At 60.2% G+C, this 24,991-nt stretch overlaps 1 protein-coding gene across 6 annotated transcripts in view; it reads left to right on the forward strand.

Annotated features, from left to right (window-relative positions):
- Nucleotides 1–605: 605 nt before the first annotated feature.
- AXIN2 (axin 2) overlaps nt 606–24,991 on the forward strand; it is a 30,284-nt gene continuing 5,898 nt past the window's right edge. Inside the window, exons 1-9 of one of the 6 annotated variants that reach the window (XM_068529555.1) lie at nt 606–730; nt 3,272–4,206; nt 12,745–12,876; nt 20,521–20,623; nt 22,814–22,954; nt 23,039–23,565; nt 23,749–23,946; nt 24,221–24,445; nt 24,865–24,960. In XM_068529555.1, coding sequence (XP_068385656.1) covers nt 3,392–4,206; nt 12,745–12,876; nt 20,521–20,623; nt 22,814–22,954; nt 23,039–23,565; nt 23,749–23,946; nt 24,221–24,445; nt 24,865–24,960 — 2,237 coding nt within the window. In that variant the 5' untranslated portion in view covers nt 606–730; nt 3,272–3,391. Of the gene's footprint in view, nt 731–1,003; nt 1,363–1,778; nt 2,524–3,271; nt 4,207–12,744; nt 12,877–20,520; nt 20,624–22,813; nt 22,955–23,038; nt 23,566–23,748; nt 23,947–24,220; nt 24,446–24,864; nt 24,961–24,991 lie in introns of those variants that run through there. The other 5 variants (XM_068529554.1, XM_068529557.1, XM_068529553.1 and 2 more) reach the window with 5 other exon arrangements.

Here is a 24,991-nt window from a genome sequence, read left to right on the forward strand (position 1 = left end):
GTCACACCCCCATCTTCACACATCCACAAACTACGCACCGTGACCCTAACTCACACTAACTCACACTCAGAGGCAGGAGCGCACAAGCACGCCCGTGCCTTCTGAGTCCAGGTCCACGTCCCTCCTGTGACACTTGGCCATCCCATCCCGGGACTAGCCACTCCTTTGACAAGCTCCTCCAAGCCCAAATTCCCAGGGAAACTTGAACAGAGGTAGAGAAGTGTTCGGTGATAGCAAAAAACAAAACAAAAAAACAAACAAAAAAAACTGCCTGCTTGCAGTTCTTGCGATGGCCAGGATGCCACAATAAACTGTTGCTTTCCCGAGCTGGGGAGGACGGGGCAGGCCGGGGGAGGAAGCCAGAGCAAAAAGGCCAGAGCACTTGAGAGGCGGAATCAGAACTCGGGCCGGGAGCGCCCGGGTGGCCTCGGGGGCCTGGCGGGGGGCGGGGGCGGGCTGGGCCGGGCCGGGGCGGGCGCGGGGCGCTGTCCCTTTAAGGCGGGAGGCGCGGGCCGGCCGAGCGCGGCAGTGATTGGCGCGGCGGGATCACTGGCGGCCCGGGCCCGGCCCGGGGGAGTCGGCTGGAGCCGGCTGCGCTTTGATAAGGTCCTGGCAACTCGGTAACCACCCGAGCGCCGGGAAATAAAAATAACCCCTCGCAGTCATGGATCGCCGGGCCGCCGGGCGTCCGAGGCGCCCGTCTCCCCCGGCGAAAGCTGTGCTGTAAAAGGTGGGGGCGGAGGCGCGGCCCCGGCCGAGCCGCTTCCGAGCCGGGCCCCCCCGGGCCGGGGGCGAGGTCGCGCCCAGCCGCGTCGCGGGCGCAGGGCGCGGGAGGGGGTCCGGCCCGGCCGAGAGGCGGCCGGGAGGGCGGCCGCGAGCCGGACGGCCCGGAGAGGGGCGGCGGGGGCCCCGGGGGCGGCCCGGAGCGCGGCGGGCGCGTACCTCCCTTTCAGGACCGTGCGCCGGCTCGCGCCTTTGAAGTGCACAGTGAAATCCGCGGCGCAGTTTTTGTTGGAAGCGCCCGGAGGACGTTGGGTGCCCGGAGTGGCTGCTGGAAGCGGGGCCCGTGTCGAAAGCCGGGCCGGGCGGGGGCCGGAGGGGCCGAGGGCGGCCGCGGCGGGGGCGAGGCCCACTCGGATCTTCCGCAGAAAGAGGGGCGGCGGGGCGCGCCTCTGCCCCCTCCCTCGCCGCCGGGTTCCCCGCACTCCCTCCCCGGCCGTGCGACTCCCCCATGTTCCCCGACGCCGGGACCGGCCCGGGGGGGCCCGGGGCCGTGGCGGCGAGCCGATCCGGGGGCCGGGGCCGAGGCCCTGCCCGGGGCGCCCGCGAGGTCTGGGCGCGGAGCGCGCGCGCGGACCCCTGGTGAGTGCGAGGCCGAGGCGGCGGGCGGCCCGCGCGCTTTGATGTGCCGGGCGGCCCTTTGAAGTGGGCAGGCCGGCTATTTCGGGGCGCGCTCCGGGCGGGCGCGGAGAGGGGCGGCGGGCGCGGCGCCCGGCGCTCCGGGGGGCTCGGCCGGGGTGGCGGGGGCCCGGCGGAGAGACTTGTGCGAGTGGCGGCCGCGGCGGGGGCGGAGCGGGGGCAGATCCCCCTCCCCCGGGGGCGCCGCGCCGGGGCGGTGCTGGCTGGGAGTCTGGGTGCGAGTGTGCGCCGGAGTGCCTTTGGGAGGTGGGATGAAAGGGTGGCGGCGCCCCCCGCCCCCTCCCCTCCTCCCGCCCCCTCCCGCCTCTCTCTCCTCCCCTCCTCTCCTCCCCTCCAGTCCTCCCCTCCCAGCCCCGGTCCGCGCAGAGGGGCCCCGAGCGCCGGCTGAGGCTCAGTCTGCGCGCCCGAGCGGCCCGAGCCCGGGGCGCCTGCGTCCCCCGCGTGTCTCCTGCCGCCCGGCCCCGCGCCCCCGGCCGCCCCGGCCCCTCGTGCGGAGAGGCCGAGCCTCCGCGCGTCGCCATTGCTGGACCGGCTGCCGCTTTCCGCGCTTCTCCTGCGGGCGCCTCCGACCCGGGCTCGGGGGCTGCGAGCGCCCACCGGGGCTCTGGACGCGTCGGGGTGGATTGGGGTCGGGGGGCGGGCCGGGGGGGCTCGGCGGAGATGAGAGCCGGGCCTCGGGCCGCCTTGGTCTTCCAGGTAACGGGGCCGCCCCACCTCCCCTCCGCCCGGGGAACGCGGCGCTACCGGCGGCCTGAGGCCCCGCACGGGGGCCACGCGCGCCCACCCGGAGCCCAGGGTTCCCGCCCCCGGTTCGGGGTCGCGCCCCCCGCCCCGCCGGCCCGCCCCTGCCCTCTCCCGAGTTTGATCCTCCCCTTGCTGGGGAAAGCGGCTGGTTTACTGGTTAGATAAGACTTTTTGCTTTTGGGAAAAAGAGGCTTGAGATCAGCCGAGTCTGGGATTCCTGGCACAGGCAGTGGTAGCGTGAGACGGTTTCTGATCCGGTTTTGTAGGGTTTGCGGCTCCAGGAGGCGGGGGGCGCGGGGGCGACGGGTCGTGAGGCTTCTCTGCTCCCTGGCAAAGTTGGAAGATCAAAGCCTTGTCTGAGTGAGTGGATTTCTGGTTTGGGGGAGCCCGGAAGACCGAGGTGTAGACAGCCGGATTCTTGGCGGGAGGCGGGGGCGCAGCGAACGCTTCCATCTGGGTTGCGGGGCGGGGGCTGCAGCCGGGAGTCTGGGCGCCCGTTCCGCCCTGTGCTGGGCGGGCTTTCCTCCTCGGTCGAGGCTCTTCTGAATTTTTAAGGAGTGGGAAGGGGGGGGCGCAGGGGGAAGGGGTGGGTGGGGGGAATGGGAACCAGATGCCGGGGACGGGCGCGTTTGGAGCTCGAGTTATCTGTGCGGAGAGCCGAGTGGGGAAATTTACCGAAATTGGTTTCACCTGCACACAGCCCAGCGGCGCGGGGTGCGCGTCTTTGGAGTGGATGCTGTCGGGGCGAGGGGAGGGCAGGGGAGGGGAGGGCCGCCCTGCGTGCGCCCGGGTCGGTGGGTTTTTGGAAGCTGGTGTCTTCCACCTCCCGAGCCCTCCGCCCCACCTCCCCCCCTCCCCGCGCCCCTTCCCCGCCCCTTCCCCCTCCCCCCTCCCCCCCAAGCGTGCAGGGAGCTCAGATTTCGCCTTTGAAAAAGCAGCGTCTGATACTTTAGATGAGCACCTCGCAGATAGCTGGGTTGCTTGATTTGAATTTGAGGAGTTGAAAAGCCTGTTTACTTTCTTGCTTTGATGTTGGGTAGATCTGGTTTTGATTATATCAATACCCTTTTCTCTCCCTCTACCTCCCCCCCCTTCCTTTTCTTCCCAGAAAGGAGGCTCGGATGAGTCCCTGCTGACTTGAGAGAGAAAGAGAGACCACGCTGATTGCTGAGAGGAACTGGAAGGAGAAAAAAAAATTCCTCAACTCAGCGGGAAGAACTCACTCGCCATGAGCAGCGCTGTGTTGGTGCCTCGCCTCCCAGACCCCAGCAGCAGCTTCCGCGAGGATGCCCCGCGGCCCCCAGTGCCGGGCGAAGAAGGGGAGACCCCACCGTGCCAGCCCGGGGTGGGAAAGGGCCCGGTCGCCAAACCCCTGCCTGTCTCCTCCAATGCCAGGCGGAATGAGGACGGGTTGGGGGAGCCGGAGGGGCGGGCGTCTCCGGATTCCCCTCTGACCAGGTGGACCAAGTCCCTGCACTCCTTGCTGGGTGACCAAGACGGTGCTTATCTCTTCCGGACTTTCCTGGAGAGGGAGAAATGCGTGGATACCTTAGACTTCTGGTTTGCCTGCAATGGATTCAGGCAGATGAACCTGAAGGATGCCAAAACTTTACGAGTAGCCAAAGCGATCTACAAAAGGTACATCGAGAACAACAGCATTGTCTCCAAGCAGCTGAAACCTGCCACCAAGACCTACATCAGAGATGGCATCAAGAAGCAGCAGATCGATTCTGTCATGTTTGACCAGGCGCAGACTGAGATCCAGGCGGTGATGGAGGACAATGCCTACCAGATGTTTCTGACTTCTGATATATACCTCGAATACGTGAGGAGTGGGGGTGAAAACCCAGCCTGCGTGAGCAGCGGGGGGCTGGGGAGCCTGAAGCTCGTGTGTGGCTACCTCCCCACGCTGAACGAGGAAGAGGAGTGGACGTGCGCCGACTTCAAGTGCAAACTCTCCCCCACCGTGGTTGGCTTGTCCAGCAAAACTCTGAGGGCTACAGTCAGTGTGAGGTCCACAGAAACTGTCGAGAATGGATACAGGTGAGCCTTTGGTGGAGGGTGAGGGGCTGGGGGAGCTTGGAGGATGAGATGGCCTTTGCAGATGTTTTGAGTTAAGTAGCGTGGATGGCCGGATGCATGTGCTGCGGAGGCTGACAAAGGCCTGTCTTGAGCTCGGACCGCTGGCCACGAACCCTTCGATCTTGCGTTTTGCTGTTGAAAGGGGCGGGAAAGCGATGCACACACGGCTAAATACCTGTAGTTTTCCAGTGCTGACTTCACACAGTGGCAGGCAGTGTGCGTTAATGCGGGTTACTTACTATCCTGGGCCAGTCTTGGGGTGGGGTGGTGGAGAGAGGACAGCAGCTTTTGATGCCGCTGACTCACCAGCTACCAGGCACCGGTTTGGGAAGGGGTCGTTCACAGCTAAGCAATAGGGAGTAGGATGAACGTGGCCGGGGAGGCACCTGGGTTGTGGCGGAGCCCCAGGAAATACCGTGTGTGCCCACTGACCGTGGGGATAAGTGGGATCTATTCAGCTTTCAGTTCAGATAAGAGCCAGCAATTGGCTTAACAGCTGAGCTTGCGGTTCTCTTTGTGGAATGAGATATTAACCCTGCGAGAAACCCTCCTAAGGAGGGGAGGCCCTGTGACTTTCCTGAATGCAGGACCCTTAGCTTTGGAGTCTGCTGATACATTATTCTGGGTTTCCAATGCTTGCGGCCCGAGGATCAGACCTCGGTTGATTATTGCATTGCTTGGTGCTGATGGAGAAGAGGTCTTGGCCGGAGAGGACTGGAGAAGAGAAAAGTACCTTCTCTTTCGAGGCTTCAAAGACAAATAGTTCTGTATAGAATGGCCAAGTCTCAAGGTTCTTGACCTTTGGAGGCAACTTCAGACCTCCTGTTAGAATGAGTTTTTCTGTCTCTTTCTCGCTCTCCCCTTCCAAATATCCAGAAAGAGAATGAGCCTCTCAATCCCGGGTTGTGGCGGACAGCGTGCAGGGGAGGGGCTGGCCGGGAGCTGCTTACCTCGCTGCCCATTGTGACCTGCTCCGTGGGTTCGGAAAGGCAGACGCGATCTGGCGGCTGTCTCTCTGGAGGTTACCCTCCCTCTGTAGGGTCCGAGGCAGGAGGAGGGGCAGAGGAGCGGGGTCTGAGCCTGGAAGCCTGTGATCTCGGGGTGGCCCTGCAGGGAGGGAAGGATTGTGCTGGGTCCACCAGGGGGCGCTCCTGCAGCCTCGGGAGCCGGTCGTCTGCGCGCAGACATCTGGTCTACACCTTAAGTGGGAACGGATTGGCTTTTGCGAGGGAGCCAAGGATCACGTGAGCGGAGTTGTTTCAGCATCTTTAAGCTTACGGCTTCAGGTTGTTCTGGAGGAGGATACTGGCTCTGGCTTCTGTGGCTGGCAGTCACGGCCACCTGCCACCCCTGCCCTGTTCTGTTAGGTGGACGGTTGGGTAAACCCCGCTGGCCTCCGTGCCCTCCAGGTTGGCAGCGGTCGCCAAGGCTACTTAAGGCCTGTGGTCAGGCAGCTTCTCCGGGAGCCTTCAGACAGTGGGGCTTCTGTGTCCCCCAGTGTCAGGGCCCAGAGCACCACCTTTGTAAACAGCGCCCTGCGTGGTTTTGGAGCGAGACAGGCTCCCCAGGTGGGACCCTGCTGCGACCCCTCCCCTTCGTGGGCGGGCAGTGGGACCCAGCCTTGGCGTGCCCCTCCCCCTTCCACAGCCCCCAGCTGGGATGCTGCTAGGAGTCGGCTTTATGGGGGTGACTCTCCGGAGCGTTGGGGACCCTGGATGCAGGGCCTGGGGTGCTTTGTGTGTCAGCGCTCGCCTTTTGGCCGGGAACCGTGGGTGTTCATGTACAAATGACACCTTTCGTTGGCCTCTGGGGTTTCCATACTAGATTCGTGTGTGTGTTTTCTCCCACTGTTGGGATGAGACGACATATCTTACCTGGACTGCGCGTGTCTTACCTGGGCATCATCAGAGAGAAATTAAGACACACCCTGATAATTTTTTTAACATGCAAGGTATTCAAGGGTGCCTGAGGTGTGTTATTAGGAGCTGCCCCGAGTTATTCAGAGGCCTGAGCTGCAGCCCGGACCGCCTCTTACCACCTGGGTGGAAGTCTTTCTGAAGCCCGTGTGCCCTCTGTAAAGTGAGTGGACAACCCTCCCTTCAGTTTATGTCACAGGTTGCTATAATATTAGGACCAAAATAATAAACAGGAAAGCCCGTTGTGAAGGGAAATGTCTGAACAGACGTAAAGCATTATAATTGGCTTGACTTAACAGCGCTTACCACCGGCTGTGTGAGAAGGGCCAACCAGGTTCGGGTCCCACCTTCAGAGAGTGAGCCTTGGGTTCTAGCACGTGTTCACTGTGAAGTTGAAGCATGTCCCCTCCCCACGCCTCAACTTTCTCTGCCTGCTGAACTTGAGCCTGCGTTCGCAGCTGGTTCTGGGATGTGGGATTGTCCCTAAGTCAAGTCGGCCTCCCCGCCACTTGTCAGGCCAGGTGCCCGGCCCGTGGACGGCCTGATAAGTCAGTCCAGTGAATGAAGCAGGAAACCTGAATCCTGCCGAGGGGTCGGTCCCTTTCACCAGCTGTTGGGGAGCAGTCTCGGAAGCTGGATGCCAAGGGCATGGTTGGTCGTTAAGCCCTTTGAGTTCCTTGAGCGCCTAGAGGAGCCTCGTTTTTAATGACTTGTTTGTGTCCTTACTGACGTGGTGTCAGGTTTCACGTAAAGAGTTGGAGCCTAAGAGCAGGCATGGTCCTCAGAGGGAGGGGCTCTGGTTGGTGAGCGGTCCAGTAGGAGGCCTGGGCTTCTGATGGTCCCTGTAAATAACCCAGAGCCAGGGCGAGGCACACAGGCTACACGCAGACACACACACAGACAACACACACACAGACACACACAGGCTACACACAGACACACACACAGACTACACACAGACACAGACTATACACAGAGTACACACAGACATAGACTACACACAGACGCACACACAGACACACACACGCTACACACAGACACACACACAGACTACACACAGACACAGACTATACACAGAGTACACACAGACATAGACTACACACAGACGCACACACAGACACACACAGGCTACACACAGACACAGACTACACACACACACACAGGGACTACAGACACAGACACACAGACTACACCCAGACACACACACAGACACAGGCTACACACGGACACACACAGACTACAGACACACAGACTACACACACAGACTACACCCAGACACACACACGGACACACACACACAGGGACTACAGACACAGACACACAGACTATACCCAGACACACCCAGACACACACACACACAGACACACACAGGCTACACACACACAGGGACTACAGACACAGGCACCCAGACACACCCAGACACACACACACAGACTACACACACACAGGGACTACAGACACAGACACACAGACTACACCCAGACACACACACAGACAACACACACACAGGCTACACACAGACAACACACAGACACAGACTATACACAGAGTACACACAGACATAGACTACACACAGACAACACACACACAGACACAGGCTACAGACGGACACACACACAGACTACACACACACACACACAGAGTATACACACAGACTACACACAAAGACTACACACAGATGCACACACAGACAACACATAGACACACACAGGCTACACACACACACACATAGACAACACACACACAGGCTACACACACACACACACAGACAACACACACACAGGCTACACACGGACACACACACACAGACAACACACACAGGCTACACACGGACACACACACAGAGACTACACACAGACACATACACAGACTACACAGACACAGGCTACACACACACACACACAGACTACAGACACACAGATTACACACAGACACACAGACCACACACATACACACAGACTACACAAGACACACACACAGACTATACGCAGATACACACAGATTACACACACACATGTACACACACAGACTACACACATACACAGACTACACACAGACACACACAACACCTGGAGCGTGGAGGCGTGTGCAGAGGGGCTGTGGAGTTTGGAGCCGGGGTCGGGATGCCCTCCTTGCCCTGCCCTGGGCGATCTCCCCTGTCTCTCACTGGACCCTCTGCTCTGGCCTCACGTGAAGCCAGGGGCCCCAGCAGGTGGCCCTCCGCCGGCTCCCCGCGCTTCCCGTCCCCCCAGAGCGCGCTCGCTGATGGGGCCGGTGTATGCGAAGCCACTGGCATCAAGCTTGGCCTCCATCATCAAAGAAAATGACGTGAGAGGAAAGCTGTGCTGGAAGCGGCGGGCCACAGCGAGCGGATAGAGGCTCTGAGGAGGGCGCTTTGCTAGGACACGCTTGTCGAAGTTTGCCTGCTCTCACAGGGGTGTGGCCTGATGCCATCTGCGTGCCCGGCCTCTCTCGCTCCAGGCCCCCAGCCTCACCTTAGAAGACGCTTGTGGGAGGGAGCGATCATCGCCTTCTGGGCAGTGACTTTGTGAGTAAAGTGTCAGAGGGCTTTGGAAAAGAAGAGCACACAGCCTTAGAAGCCAATACTTTTTAAGTTGCATTGTTTTGAGAGGGGACCCAGAAGGGGGTCCCAAAGGTCACGTCTATTGTGCTCTCTGTATGGGCTTTGCCCTGGTGTCTGGGGAGCAGGCGGGGGCCTGCAGCATCTCATCGAGATAAGAGATAAGAATGGTGGTGGGGGGAGAGGAGGAGCCGACATTTCCCTTCCCTTAAGGTCCCAGGAGCCTCTGCTACCTGACAGCTGAAAGTCCTTTGCATATTGAAATTGCAAACCAGGTCTGTGGATGGATGCCCAGTGCAAAATCTGTACATAGGCCTTTACTCTCCAGAGGAACTTAAAACCCTTGCAGCAACTGGGAGCACAACAGTCCTGAAGAAATACTCAAAGCATCTGGGTACAATTACTGTAGTGTGGTTGAGTTTCTTCCCTTCTTTTTTTTTTCTTTTTTTTTTTCTTTTAAAGCGATCACAAGAAAGCGGCTCTAATTCATTTTCTTGAAATTACGTGATGATTTTGACGAAGTTCTGAGTTCTTAAAAAATTGAGTCTCTGTCTCTCCCCACAGGCCTGCCACCTTCCTCTGCCTTGTCTTGTTATGATGGTAGGAAAATCCCAATACTTTATTGCAGGCAACTGAGCTAAGAGCAATATATTCCATTTTTAATTACTGGTCACACAGTAGCCCTCTATTTTGGAAGGGAGGGAGGCGAGTTTATTTTGGGACCCGTGTGTCTGACCGGGAGCACAGAACTCTGTCCACACGTGGGATTTGAGCGAGGTGCCTTTTTCTGCTGGGGCGGGAGGGGTTTCTGTTGAGTCATTTTCTCCCTGTAGAGGCTGAGTTACAACCCTCACACTTGGGGCACTGTTAATGTGTTAATACCACAAAGATAGCAACACTGAAGGGATGGAAAGAGTGTGTGAAGGCTGTTTAAGGCCATGTTGGCTCTTTTGATCTCCATGCTATGCCTCTTAGGCGAAAACACCCCTCAGCAACCCGCTCGGTCCTAGGTCCTTAAAGAAGGAGAGTGGGCAAAGCTTTGAGCTTCTGCCACGAGCCCCACGCTGCCTGCAGCTGGGGAGACCCAGATGGGGAAGACAAACCTGTCCCTGCCCTCGTGGAGCTTGTTGTCTCGTACACGGGACAGGCCTTCACCGTGGAAACGCCCTGACGATATGTAATTGTCATGATCAGTGCCACCCAAGAAGTCTTGCTTTTGTCGGCGGGTGGTTTTTTGGAGCGTTCCTATGCCACCCCCGTAAACAGTGCCCTCGTTGGGCCGTTCGGAGAACATACGGACCCCGTGCAGGTGGCCGTGTTTGAACTGCACGTTGTTTTAGTGGAGCCCTGTGTCCACAGAGGCTGTGACACCTGGGGTCACCCAGCTGGCCGGGAGCCAAGCCGGCCCCAGCCCTCGGCCTCTTGATTTCTGCGTTACTTGGTTCCTGAAGCCCATCAGCTTCTCCATCCTGCTTTGAGGCAGCAGCCTGTTTAGGCAGCTGCGGGCTTTGGGCCATTTTAAAGCCTTGGGCGACCCCGTGACCTGCCCTCACCCGCTCCTTGGGTCTGCCCTGGCCATGGAGAAGTGATTTCTTCTTTCTGGCTTGTAAGCCGTTTCCTCTTGTTCCACCTTCAGTGGCAGTACCACCCAGAGCCACCCTCCTCCTTATCAGCTGGGAGACTGTCTTCACTAAATCATCCCTCATCTCTCTTCTCCAGAAAAACCAACTGCCTCTCCTTGGTTGTCTCCATCCTTCTCTCTCTCTTGCCCTGGTGTCTGGAAATCCCACACTGAGGACGGGACCAGTTCTATGTCATGGAAGATCTCACCAGCCTCACTGCCTCATCGTAGAAAATCCTGGGGGCGGAGGGGGGGCCAGAGTGCCCAGGTGACAAGGTCAAGGTCACTGGCCCATGGTATTCAATGGCCAGAGTGTCCAGGTGACGGGTCAAGGTCGCTGGGCCGTGATGTTCAATGGGTTCAAGCGCCATGTTCCTCGTTTGCACTTTCTGGTCACTTCTCCACCACGCCACATCCCTGAGATCTGGCTTGACGTTCCGGCCTAGCTCAGACCAACAGACTCGGGGTCCCTGCTGCCATCAGCTCCTCCAGGTGGCCGGAGGTGGGTTCCACGCGGCCGGGCCTCCAGCGGGTGACCTCCGACGAGGCTTTTGGCCCCCGCTTGGGGCCCGTTACCTCCCTGGGGGGTCGTGAAGACGATCGGGCAGCAGACAGTCCTCGAGGCCCTGCCGTGGGCCGGGGGAGGTGCAGCAGGGAGCAAACCAGGCCCCGCCCACAGCGAGCCCTAAGTCGCTCCTCCCGGCTCTCAAGGCTCTCAACTCGTACACCTCTGAGTGTCACTCTTGTTTGTTTTGTCACTGCAGCTAGAGGGCAGGCCCCCTGAGGACAGCCGCCCGAGCCGTTCTCCCCCCTTTTCCAGCCCTGTCGCCCTCCCTCCCGCCAAACTGTGCAGCGGCTCCCTGCCCATCCCACGGCCACTTCAGTGCAGCCTGGTGGTCCCCCTGGACCCCTCGTGCCACTGGGGAAGCCCCAGGCCCCCCCCCCCCCACAGCCAGCTTGACGCCCTCCTGCCCCAGGCCGGGGAGGACTGTCCGCTGCTTCTCCCATCCCTGGTCCTCACATCTGCTCCCACCCGGCCCGGCCCCTCCGACACTGCAGGGCCAGGACTTCCTCTTCCAGGTCACTCATCGTGCCTCTTATGCGAGAGCTTTCTGAAACGTCGAGGCTGGTCTCTGAACAGAGGCAGAGAGAGGGGCTGAATGGGAGCCGCATGAATCCATCCCACACCCGCTGCCTCCAGCTCTGACATCCAGGGCTGCTGTGCTTGCGGGGCCACCGGGGCACATCTGTCAAATGGACACACGCGCTCCTCCCCCAGGGGGCTGTGGGGACTGGATGAGATGACGTGTGTAAGGGGTGCCTCTTCGTGGGCCTGTGCTCTGCGTCTGCCTTCCTCCTGGTACCCCTGCCCAACCCCCGTTACAGGGACCCGCCTGCCAGGCCATGGGTGCCAGGAGACCAGAGACCGGGGCTGGGCACCTCACGAAAGGGTTGGGGCTCGGTGAGCCCGGGCAGGAGGTGCCGGCACCTTTCAGGGGCCCCTTTCATCCGCCAACCCCAAGGCCATCTTTACAGACCGGCGGCTGCAGCCTGATGGAGTGAGTTCCCTTAGTTGGACTCGGCGGCCCCGGCAGAGTGGGCCTGGGTCTTTGCAGACGAGGGCCCTTCCTGCAGCCCACCGGCCACGGCGGGTCCTCCCTCTCCCTTCCCTCCTGCACTGAGGCCCTCGCGGTGACACAGCAGGTGACACAGGAGGAACACAGCCCGGCTGGGCCGGCACACTGGCGTTTCTGGGAGGAGGTCGGGGGGGCAGAACAGGGGGCGGAGGCCCCGGAGCAGGGCCTGGACCTTCCTTGGAAACAGCTGTGCTCCTCCTCTCCCTCCGGTGGCCCTCGGCGGCCCTGGGGTGGGGGCAGCCTGGCTGTGGGCCGAGGCCCAGCTCGGGGCAGGACGGAAGCCCCAGATCTCGTCCTGAACTCTCCTGTCTGTCCGTCTGTCCGCTCGCCAGGCCCAGCCGCTAGTTGTTTGCCTCTCAGATCTCCGCCAGTGGAGCCCGGGCGGGGAGTGTGGAAGTTTCGGTGTCCCGGGGCCCGCATGTTGTCTTCTCCCCATACAGGCCTGGGGGGGGGGCACGGGGAGGGAGGACACTCCACCCCATCGGTCATTCCCTAGCCCCCCCTCCAAGAGCAGGGTCCCCCCTCCAGGTGACTCTTGAGAACTCTGTAAGATGCCCTGGGGTCCCCTGTCCCCTGGCAGAGCTGCGGCTCAGCAGGCCCCTCTGTGGCCCCTGCTTTCTGCCCAGAGGAGCACCCGGCCCTGGGCAGCAGGCTGGCCTGGAACACGTCGTGGGGCTGTCCTGGGGCCCCCCGGTTCCCTGGGCTTTGGGCGAGAGTCGGTGATGCGGTGCTGTGGCCCTTCAGGAGGAGCGATCCGGTGAATCCGTACCACGTGGGTTCCGGCTGCGTCTTCGCGCCAGCCGCCAGCGCCAACGACAGCGAGATATCCAGTGACGCGCTGACCGACGATTCCATGTCCATGACGGACAGTAGCGTGTAAGTATATGCTGGTTTCCCCACCGCGTACACGGCTGGCAGTGTGACCCGCCAGGCCATGGGGCAGAGTCCTCGCCCGGCTTTGCCAATCCCACCTGTGTCCGCGTGGACGTTTGTTGGATGGGAGGGGAGTAGGCCGCAGGGGTGGCCCTGGTCTGGCTCAGGAGGCTCCCGCGGTCGCCTGGGTGGAGTGACGCTCAGAGCTTTGAAAGGGGGTCGAATGGTACCTTCACAGAAGAAAGCCAAGCTAAGGTAGGAGGTTAAGGTGAATATCCACAGATTCCCTGAGTTTAAAAGCCCCTCTTCCGGTTATCATTGCGCCTGCCTTCCCGGTGGGCAGGAGAGGGTCTTGAATCCAGGTGTCCCTCTGCAGAGCCCGCAGGTGGGGAGGTGGGGTGGCGTGGGAAGGGTATGTGTCTGGGGGCTCAGTGATGGTGGGATCAGAAAGCCAGGGTTCCCTCCAGGACACTGCGTGCCAGGCTGCCTCACGGATGTGCTCAAGCGGCCGTCACCCAGCTCATCTGGTGTCGGCGGGCGTCTTCCCTCTGCAGCCGGGGCTCTGCCCCTAAGTGGGGGTTTTCTCCAAAGCAGTTTCTGACCTCAGCTCTTTTGCAGATGGACGGCTGGCATTTCTGGATGCAATCCAAGCCATCAGGGTGGTCTGATGGCGGTCAGCAGGCCATGGTGCAGGGTCATGCTTTGAGTTGGAGGTCATTTGAGGTCATGCAGTGGTGACCTCTGTGGATGGAGAACAGTGACCCTCTGTGAGCCTCAGGTGGGTGGGAGTGGGGCGAGGAGGTGGACCAGGCGTCCCCGTCTCCTGCCAACTTTGGAGATTCTGATTCAGGAGGCTCGGAGGAGGTGGAGCCTGGGCTTGGGCGAGACTCCCCAGGGGCACGTCTGCCAGCACCCAGCTGAGAAGCACCGTTCCTAAAAGTGGTCTTTGGAGGCTTTTCTACAAACATCTTGGAGGAGGATCTTCTGCTAAGGGAACCGTTTTGCAAGGCAGGCCCGTGGAGCCGTTGTAAGTTCTGGCACGCTTATGTCGAGTTTGTTCCTTCTAGCTTGCTTCCCAAAACGGGACCGGCTCTTCTTCCAGTTTGTTTGAAATGATCTGGTTTCCATTGGCCAGTGATCTGTTGCTTGGCCTGCGGTGTGGAACCAGTTGAAAGGAAAGTTGACGGGTTGGTTTGGGGGTTGGTTTGGGACTTGACGGTTGATTTTCCTGGTGGCTTTTATTGTGTTACCTCAGATTCCCCTGTTAGTGAAAGGAGGGAGATGTTTAAGGTGAAAAGTTCCAGTTTAATAAAAGAATAGCAATTTGGCATGAGTGAAAATGGAGGGAGGGAACACATCTTTCATCCAAAGTGAAGAAATGAGGGCTTCCACAGAGGTAAGTTTTCCATATCGACTGAACTCTTTAAGTTACTGTACTTGAAAAATATTATCCTTTGGTGGATGTATTTCTTAAAACAATGTGTTTTTGCTCTGTCTTTATTGAATAGTATTAGACAAGGCATAGTTTGTTTCTTGATTCAAATAATTTAATCCCAAGGTCTGTTTTCATTCTACATTGTAATATCATCTCACAGAATTCGAAATTGTATGAGGCTTTCTGCCCCTAGAGATATTGATGCCTCACCCCCCTTTTTAAGATAGTTCTTCTTTCTTCTCTCTGTCATTCTGCCTGCTGTCGTTTTTTTGCTCGTGTGCACTTGCTTCCAGCAGCAGCATTCCTCTAGCTTTTAACTAGTGTTTGGATGACGTGGTAGTCAGCGTTATATGTAAAATAAGAGTGAGTTGGACTTGAACGAGGGCATCGAGCGACTCTCCTTAGCCAAGGGTAGTTTCCTTTAGACTAGGAGGCTTCTGTTTAGTTTTCTTCAAGGTTATTTTTGGCTGGCCTCCTGCTCCCCGTCACGGACGTGTGATTCTGGGTTCAGGATGAGATAACTTGGGTGTAGTCCCCATACCCGGTTGAGCCTCACAGGACCCAGTCAGAAAGGTTGGCCGACGCTTGTGACTTTTACAGATGAGGGAGGAATGCCCAGCGCTCCCATAACTACTCCTGTCAGAGACAGAGCTCAGATCCGGGCCAGACAGGCCCCTGCCCTTGGCCTGCTCCCACCGGCCCCGCGTGCATGTTAGGCCCAGTAGTTGATAATGAGACCTTTGAGCTACCTTGAGTCTCTTTTAGTTTTATTTATTGGTGACCACACAGCTTTCCTTTTTAACGGGGAGGGGGAGGGAGGAGCAAGTTTGGACTTCCCCCCTGCACCCTCTGCCTTCACCCGTCTTTTTTTTACCCCCTTTTATGCCTGGAAGAAAAACCCTCGGTTCTATCGAGAGATGACTTGAAAGCCCTCGCCCGCCCTTCCCGCCTTTAGCTAGAGCGTTCGTGGGCTTAAGGCCCTCACCGCACGGGGAAGCCGCGTTCCGGGATCAGAGAAGTCAGCTGTCCTGGGCGGCAGGGGTCGGCGTGTGGGCCGGGAGGGTCCGTGTTGGTAATCGAGACAGAGGGCAAATCTCTCATTCGGCGGCTTTCTCTCCAGGGCACAGCGGGTACCCCTGGGTCCCAGGTGGCAGAACCTCAGGGCGTGGCCAGCCCTTCCCTCGGCGCAGCTGCCTCGGGCTGGGGATGAGTAAACCAGGACCCCAAGGGGTGGGGGAGGGTTCCTGGGGACCTGGGGCTCGTGTGCTGGAGCCCGTCTTCTGACGCCAGCGCTGGGGGGCCTCTGGTCCTCCTCCCAACCTCTAGGGCAGCTTACTGGATGCAGCCGGCGCAGCCAGACCCCACGTGGGCATGTTGGTGCCGCCAGGCCCGCGTTTCCCATCAGCGTGGGAAAGGGGTCTCGGCACAAGAGCCACTCCGACGGGGCGCAGGCGGGCCCGCAGGCTTGGCAGGCGCTGAAAGCCCGGGCCGGGCGAGGTGCTTTCTGGCCGGCTGGCCCGTCGGGCAGACCCCCCGGGGTCCTGGGCCGGGATTAGAGCCCTCTTCAGCTCGGCCAGTTTGGGGCCTGGCGCAGAGCAGAGCCCGAGCGAGCGATGGAGCGCGGGGGGGACGCGAAGCTGAACTGAGTCGCTTTCGGCCCGTTGTCCGTCCGTCAGGGAAGCTTCGCGGGACGAGAGGGCAGCAGGCCCCTTTGAAACCTCCTGGCGCTAGTGAATAGGAGCGCCCCGTAAGGCATGAAAGGAGCCCTGGCCATTTCTCGTGGGCACAGAGGCCGGGCAGCGGGGCTGGCTGCCCTGCTGGGGGCTGGGGAAGGGGCGCAGCTGGGCGGGGGGCGGGAGGCGCGGGGGTCACGGGCCGCCATCTGTAGACTCCAGAAGGATGGAGTTCATCGGACACAAGCAGTCGTCTCACTTGCCAGGGAAGCAGTTAAGGCCCAGGGCCTTTGCACGAGGCCCGGGCGAAGCTGGGCCGGGGGGCCTTGTCCTTGGCGAGTCCAGGGCCCGCTGCCGACTTCTGGTTCCCCGCTACACAGAAAGCCCCGTCTAAGATGGCTGGGGAGTTGAGTCTTTGTACAAGGCCTCTGAGAAGGCTCTCTGACGAGCCCGTTGCTCTGAAACCTACATTCTCAGAAGAAATGGCTTTTTTAATTTTTTTTTTTTTTTTGGAGAGTTAGACTCCCAGCCAAGTCCTCAACCCCAGCCCTTGGGCAGAAAGACTGCGGGGGCTGTAGGAGGATTGCAGTGGCGCGGGGGGGGGGGGGGGCACGCTAGAAACATCAGAAGCAGCAGGTTCCTGGTGCCCAGGTGTGGCCTCTGTTAGGAAGTGGAAGCTAGGAGGACAGCATGGAGGCGGCGCCCTGACCTCTCTCTCTGCGCGGAGCTGCTCCTGAAATCTGCATCCGCTCGATCCGGAGGGTGCTTCTGCTGAGGGTGTCACAAAATCAGCCCGAGACCTTCTTGTCGCCTTTCACACAGAGGGTGGCCCAGGTTATTTTATAATATTTATTTTTATTTCCTTATATCTTATTTATGGGTTTACTTTGGACCCCGGGGAAAGCATCTGAGCGAACTTCAAATAGTGCCTTATCTTACGAACCGGCCTTTTGATGTTGGCTGTGATCAGAGGCCGCCTTCGGAGTGGCGGCCAAACGAACATGCGAGTGGACGCGTGTGTACGTGAACCCGCTATTTCAAAGCCACCGGAAGGCGACATTCAGGTCAGGCCGGGCACGGCCGAGTCAAAAGGCTAAACTAATGGGCTCGGCTTAAATGGCGACTAAGTGGAGTCCACACTTCAAAACCAGCGCTCCCCAGAACAGCTGGCCTGGCAGCGGGCGCGTTAGCTAAAATGTTTACAATTAAAGGAGGCCGTCCGGGGACCGAGACGCAGGCACGGGTCAGCTCGTGGTCCTGAGAAGCCAGGAAACCGATCACAGGCTTTCAGAGCCTGGATGAAAAGAAGAGAGGCCCCCTTCTGGAATGAGGGGCTGTTTTGGAAGAAGATTCTTGGCTGGAGGGTCAGGGGGGTGGGGTGGGATTAAAGGCACATTTCCTCGAAGGTGCCTGTCGAGCCTCTGAGCCTTTGCAAGTCGGTCTCCCTTTCCTGTGCTGGTCTCGCGTTTCCTTGCCTGCAGCTGGACCCTTCACCTGCCCTGGCTGTGGCGGGCATGCACGTTCTTGGTTGGAGGAGTGGTTTAAAAACGCATTTGTTCCTCTTGGCTTCAGGTGGCTAGGGACCTGCTCCCTCTGCCTCCCCCAGTTAACTTTTCTTTCTCCTGCTTTATACGGAGACAGAGCGCGAGGTGTGAAAGCCTTACCGCTCGTTTCATCTTGGGAGGCAAGGGGGAGGAGCAAAGGCTTCTGGGGGACACTCAAGGTCAGAGTCTTGGAGGGGACGGGCGGGGGCCTCCTGGGACTCGTGCAGCCCCGTGTGTGTCACGGTGGGATCCACGGGGTGCTTGACTCCCACCCCCAGGATTGTCTGGGAGAGGCCTGGAGCAGAGCCATCCTCTTATTACGGCCCCGGAAGAGTTGCTGGTTGGGACATGGACCTTGTCTTGCAGCCCTGGGGCAGCAGAAGTTGTTGCGCAGACCATTGTGAGACCCAGTCTGTTGGTTCCCCACCGTTACCCACACCCCACAAGGGATTTAAGGTGGGAGGTGGGGGGCCGGCATGCCCCATAGCCAGCGAGCCCTAAGTGGTCAGGAGGACTTTCCAGGATGTTCCCCAAACCCCCCATTCACCCCTTCAGAATGTCAGGTGACCCCGTGGGGCTTAGGAAATGGTGCCCCCTGCATTCAGACCATTGGGAAGCTTGGCTCCTCCAGCTGGGCCTGGACTGTATGTGTTTGAGTTAAGGATGCCTGTTCTGGAGCCCGCCGGTGGCTTGGATTAGAAGCCTGGGTCTGACCTACTGACTGATTCCAGGAGCGCTTTGGAGCATCTCTGGTCATCCATAAAATGGGGTGATTTAGGGTTTTTGTGAGGGTGCAGTTGGATTATTCATCACTCAGTCCATGGGGGGCCGGCAGCCTTGGGTTGGAGTCGGCGGGCATGGCCCTTAGTTGCTGGTCAAGCCAGGCCTGCTTGCGACAGGCCCACATCTTGTGAGTGATCCTGGGGTGAAAAGTTTTTTGGTAACGAAGCTCCAGGTGGTTCCGGAAGTTTCTGGACTTAGAACCTTTTCTCCTACTTGGCCTTCATGGGCCCAGTCCCGTCCCAGGCCTTAGCGAGTAGGAGGCTGCCTAGGAGACTTGACCTCGCTGGTCAACGGGCTGACCATTGCCACAGTGCTTGCTGTCTGACCCCCCTCAGCCTTTCCCTGGGACAGGACTCACACGCGTGAGCAAGTCCTTGCTTTATGTTGACCTGTCTTCTCCGCCTGTACCCTCAGTACGATCGGATTTTGTGTGCTTCTTTTCCAAGGTTTGGCTCACAGGTCAGTTCATCTGTATCTGTGTTGCATCCCTGAGGCGGCGGCCCTTTTCTCCTGCCCAGGTCAGCAGCCTTCCGGAATCCGCAGCCATACGGAGGAGCTGGAGGTCGACCAGTTGGCCCAGGCTGCTCCTGGCATTTTTAGGCGCAGCTGATTGTCACCCACTGCTAATGAGCCAGCCACCCGTTGATGAACAAAACACCAGGGAAAGGGAAATAGCCAAACAGCTAATTTCAACATTTATAGCCTCGAAGGATGATTCAGTATGGAAATGTTTGAACCCTGAGGCTTTTGTAAATAAGTGGCTTCTGGAAGGAACAGCAATGGGAAAATAATCACACCTTGACCGTCCGACTGCTTTCAAGAACAAAAGTTTAAAAAAAAATCATAGCAACTCCAGGTCCTGTTTTTAGTGCAGACTAGCTGGAGTGGAGGTGGTGGTGGTAGAGTTGTTTTTAAACTTCTTCCATTTGCTTTTTAAAAATATAGTGATGAAGAAGAACATAAGGGCCCCTTCTGCCCTCTGGTCTTTGCTCAGAAATCACCTTCATGGAGAGGATTTCAGTGACCACCGCCACCCTTTTAAAGTGCAGCTCCATGCCCCCGCTGTCCTCACTCCCCGTCTCCTGCCGTGTGTTTCATCATAGTGCTTACCACCTTCTAACTCACCATAGATCTTGCTTTTTTAAAAAAAAAATTTTATTTACTTATGGCTGTGTTGGATCTTTGTTTCTGTGCGAGGGCTTTCTCTAGTTGCGGCAAGTGGGGGCCACTCTTCATCGCGGTGCGCGGGCCTCTCACTATCGCGGCCTCTCTTGTTGCGGAGCACAGGCTCCAGACGCGCAGGCTCAGTAATTGTGGCTCACGGGCCCAGTCGCTCCGTGGCATGTGGGATCTTCCCAGACCAGGGCTCGAACCCGCGTCCCCTGCATTGGCAGGCGGATTCTCAACCACTGCGCCACCAGGGAAGCCCCAGATCTTGCTTTTTAATTTTTGCTTATTACCTGTTCCACTCCGTTAGAGCACAAGCTTCCTCAGGGCAGTCGTCTGCATTTTTATCCCCTTCCTTCGCTGCTCTCTTGCCCGGAGCCTTAGAACAAGGTCTGGCACATAGTAGGTACTCAAATATTTGCATGAATTGCACAGAATACCACGGAGTAGGGGCTTTCTCTTTATACCCACATTGGTCACGGATCTGGGAATCCATTGGTTGGGGGTAGTAGGGTTTGGAGCTGAGGGAAGGAAGGAGCCCAAAGATGCCTGCCGGGGACTGATAAAAGGAGACACTTGGGAATGACTGGGAGGTTGGCTGCTGGAGGATAGCGCACACCTCCCCCAGTGCCTGGCCTAGTCTCCTGTGGGTCTGGTCCCTGATTGCCGTGGTAACAGACTGTCGGAGGGACCAAAGGGGTCTTAGTCTCCTGCTTGGGGCACCTGTAAAATAGGGGGACCTTCACTCTGCGGTGGGCCCAGTTCTAAGACAAGAGCTGAGACACGAGCTCTTCCCAGGTTGATACTCCTGCATCCGAGTGGGAGCCGTTTCCAGAGAGGCTTGAGGGGCAGGACGTGTGGCGGTTGGGCCTTGGGTTGACTTTCCCTGCAAGGACGGCCACAGCGCCCGGGGACGGGGGGCACTCCCAGCCCCAGGAGGTGCGCGGCCCCGTCTGTTGGTGGGGTCTCAGGAGCGCGCGTGAGTCGGCCCGTGCGCTAAGGCCTCCTCGTGAGCCGGTGGGTTCTGCCCTTTCCTTTCCCTTAGAGATGGAATCCCTCCTTACCTCGGGGGGAGTAAGAAACAGCTCCAGAGAGAAATGCATCGCAGCGTGAAGGCCAACGGCCAGGTGTGCCTACCTCATTTCCCGGTGAGTACGGTCGGCGGCTCTTTTCTGGGAGGAAGAGTGGGGGGCTGGGGGCCGGCGCCTGGGACCTGGGGGAAGGGAGGGCAGGGGAGGGCCACGCAAGGGGCGATCTGCGGTTCACCGGGGTGTAACCCAGAGCAGGGGTGCCCACGACGCCCTAGTCGGCCTCTTCCGTTTCCTCGATTCAAAAAAGAAAACTCCATGAGAAAGAAGCGAAGCAGCGAAGGGTGGGAGGGAACCGGCGCTTTGTGTTGGGCTATCCCGTTAAGTCCATCCCACCACAGAGGCGAGAACCGTGCCTGGCACGTCGTGGGTGCTCCCTGAACACTTGCTGGTCGACTGAAGGAAGGAAAGAGAGAGAGAATGAGGAGGCTGGAGGGATCTGCCTCCTGAGGGTTACGTCCTGGGACGTTCTCCTTGTGTTGCCCGCGTGGCTCTGTCGTTTCAGTCACCGTTCATCTCTGTGCTCGGCCATTTCTCCTCCGAAGCCCTGGAGGTCGGCTGTCCCTCTTGTCTGTTTCCAACCCCAGAATGTGGCTTAGTGCCTGCTTGTTGAATCTGCCCCCAATAAGTGTCTGAGCGTCCCTTGAGCAGCTCCTTCCTGCGATTGAGATGAGAGGCCAGCGTGGCGTGGAGGGCTTCTCCGGGTCCTCCCCTACGATTTCCAAGTCCCGGGGGGCAGCCAGCCCGTGGCCCCCGCACATAGAGAGCTGCCCCATCTACGTCTCAGGAGCTGTGCTTCTTGCGATGCCCTGAGGTCCAGCTGCTCCTTAGGGAGGGGAAGAGAGTGCCCAGCTTAGAGCAGCACCTCTGCTTAGAGTCCTTCCTGCCAGCTTGAGAGAATGCGATTTGTCCGTCGGTGATGTCACATGTCGGAAGTGGACACATCGAATTGCTAATCCCACGTTGCATTAGTGTGCGGAGTGTTGCGACTTCTCTCTGAAGCCCCTCGGACGGTCCAGGGCAGACTTAAATTTTAGTAGGCTTAAAATTAGCCTACTAAGTTTGCTTTTCTGGGGACCTCCAGCATCCCCTCCTCAATAACATCCCCCCCACCCATACAGCAGTATCGATGATATATACATATATGTGTGTGTGTGTATATATATATATGTATATATATATATATATTTTTTTTTTGACTTGGCTGGGGCGCTGGGGGGAGGTATGTGTGTTTAAGGAAAGCTGTACGGCCCCCCAGGATTGTGAATTACGTGATTCTGTCCTGGGGTGTGCGATCGTTTTATCATCTGCGGCTCGGGTGGGGAGATGCTGGCCTCTGCAGGTTGGCTCTCTGCTGCCCCCATCCCGCCCCCTCCCAAAGAAAATGGCCAAAGCAGGAGGCAAACGAGGGGTAGGAGGCAGAACCATGAGGGGCTGGGGCTGCGGGTACCAGACGACGGGAGGGGGACAGAAAGCCGGCCGCGGGGGTCCTCTCTGTTGGCTGCGTTGGCCGGCGTGCTCGTGCCTGTTTATATTCCATACCCGGTTTGGAGATGTGCCCTTTTCCCTCAGTAGATCCGCTTCAGGCAGCTGAGCGCAGCAGTTCTGCTATTGGCCGGCAGCAGCTTGCTTCGTTTTCTGTACAAAGAGACAGGAGGAGGGGCGGGGAACACGAGGGGGTCCGGGGCAGCGGTAGACAACGCCACCTCAAAGGTGCACAGTGTGCGGCCAGGAGAGACATTACCGCTGCGTCTGATCTGGGCCCTGTGACTCCTCTTTTTTTCCCCCCTCCCCCTTTTTTCCCTTTTTCCTCCCCCCGCCCACCTCCCTTCCAATCTTATTTTTTACATTTCCAGCTCCCTTTCTGTTTAGGCTCTACTTTTTATTCCTTGAGGTGGGCTCTCTCCCCTCCCCATCACAGAGAGCTGCCTTTTTTTTTTTTTTTTTTTGATGTTTGACAACAGTCTTTGAAGATTTTCTAGTTCAGAGTAGCGGCTGATGGGCTGGTTGTACTCCAGAGGGAGAGCAAGCGGGGCCCCTCGCAGTGCGACCAACTGCTCCTGCCCGGGGCGCGCGCTGCCGGGACCATGGCTCTCCATGAGGCCGCGGCCCCCGCGCATAAAGCGCCCGAGCAGCCCGGGCCCCGCGCCGCCCACTCTCCGCGCGGCCGTGGACGCGCCGCGGTGCCCGTCCCCGGGCCCGGGCAGTCCCCTGACTGCGTCCGCCCCGCGTCCTCCCCGCGCCCCGCAGAGAACCCACCGCCTGCCCAAGGAGATGACCCCCGTGGAGCCCGCCGCCTTCGCGGCCGAGCTCATCTCCCGGCTGGAGAAGCTGAAGCTGGAGCTGGAGACGCGGCACAGCCTGGAGGAGCGCCTGCAGCAGATCCGAGAGGTGGGTGCCGCCCCGCCCCCTGCCCGGGGTGGGGGAGGCCTCCTGCTGACCCCGGCGCCCCCCGACCGCTGCCTTCCCTTCCAGGACGAGGAGAAGGAGGGCTCCGAGCTGGCGCTGAGCGCCCGGGAGGCGGGGCCCGCCCAGCACCCGCTCTCCCTCCTGCCGTCGGGCAGCTACGAGGAGGACCCGCAGAGCATCCTGGACGACCACCTCTCCAGGGTCCTCAAGACCCCCGGCGGCCAGTCCCCGGGCGTGGGCCGCTACAGCCCCCGCGCGCGCTCCCCGGACCCGCACCGCCGCCGCCATCTCCTGCAGCACCGCGCGCCCCCGCCCCCCGGGGGCCCGCTGCTCCCCGCCGCCCCCACCCCGGCCGGCTGCCCCCTCCTCGGGGCCCGGGGCTCCGTGAGCAGGCAGACGACGAAGCACGTCCACCACCACTACATCCACCACCACGCCGGCCCCCGGACCCGGGAGGAGGTGGAGGCCGAGGCCGCCCAGCGCGCGCGCTGCCCCTGCCCCGTCCCCATCCCCGGGGGCGCCGACTACCCCTGCTGCGCCAAGTGCAAGAGCCACCCCGGGGCGCCGGAGCCCGCGGCCGCCGCGCAGGCTGGGTAGGTGTCCCGTGGTCGGAGGGTCGGGGGTCGCGGGCGCTGGGTCGCAGGGAGGGCGGCTGGGCGGGCGGGGCATGGGACTGGGTAGCAGGTGTCCCTTGCCCGCCCGCCTGGAGGGGCCCCGGAGTGGGAGGCGGAGGCGGCCGGGGTCCCCGGGATGGATGCGCTCCTCGTTCCCCGCAGCGGCCGCGGCCGAGGCGCCGTCCCACCCCGACGGAGCGGGAGAGGCTCGGAGCCGGGCCCGGCCGGGCCAGCCCGGGAAGGAGGGGCCCCCGGCGGAGCGGGGCCGCTGCAGCCACCCGGGGAGGAGGGAGACCGGGCGCAGGACGTATGGCAGTGGGTGCTGGAGAGCGAGCGGCCGGGCAAGCCCAAGCCGCACAGGTGAACACGGCCGGCTCGCCGCCCGGGGCGGGGTGTGTGTGGGGGTGGCCCTCTGCGCCGCGGCGAGCGTGACCGCGGCCGGCAGCTCCTGCCCTGCTAGTCGTAAGCGTCCGACTGGGCGGCCCGCAGGAGTGCCGCGCTGGGGCCACGTGCCCAGCCGTGTTACCGTCGCGTTTTTTTCCCCCCTTGTCTCTGTGATGTCTCCTGAAGTCGCGCTTTCCGGCCCCCTAATCCCATTTCTCCCCCCGGCTCTCTCTCGCCCTTGCCCCTTCAGTGCCCAAAGCACCAAGCGGGCCTACCCCTTGGAGTGTACCCGAGCGTCCCCAGCCGGCCGTCACCACCTGTGGGCGGGTGGCAACGGGCACCCCCGCACCGCCCCCCGCACCCACCCGTTCACCCAGGACCCTGCGGTGCCTCCCCTGACCCCACCCAACACCCTGGCGCAGCTGGAGGAGGCCTGCCGCCGGCTGGCGGAGGTGTCCAAGCCCCCGAAGCAGCGGTGAGTGGACGGGGCGGCCCGTGGCGGGTCCCCTTGCCGGCCTCTAGGGACGGCCCCCCTGAGCTCCAGTCGTTCCGAAGGGCTAACCCGGACCTGGCGAGTCCTAGGAGGAGGAATCCCCCACAGCGCCCGTTCCCTTAGGAAGGTCCTGACGGGTTAAGGCTGGGGAGGTGAGCTTACGAGGAGCTGTGACCCATGGGGCTTCTAGAACCTTCAGCCCTCTGCCTGGGCTGCAGTGTCCAGTGCTGGGCTCCTGGGCGGCTTAGCACAGCTCTGCCAGGTCTCCAGGGGCTGCTGCCAACACAAGGCCTTGGTTGGGTCTCGGCGGGGATGGAAGTCAGAGGCCGGGGAGAGCAGCTCTCTGTCCGCTTCCCATTGGCCGTGGGGACGGCAGGCTTCTAAGTCCTTGGTGTCCTCAGGTGCTGCGCGGCCAGTCAGCAGAGGGACAGGCACCACTCGGCCACCGGTCCGCCAGGAGCCACGCCCTTCTCCAGCCCAAGCCTGGCTTCGGAAGAGTGAGTATCTTTACCTGGTGTTGCGGAGATC

This window comes from Eschrichtius robustus, chromosome 20, assembly GCF_028021215.1.
Source record: "Eschrichtius robustus isolate mEscRob2 chromosome 20, mEscRob2.pri, whole genome shotgun sequence".
NCBI classification, from domain to species: domain Eukaryota; kingdom Metazoa; phylum Chordata; class Mammalia; order Artiodactyla; family Eschrichtiidae; genus Eschrichtius; species Eschrichtius robustus.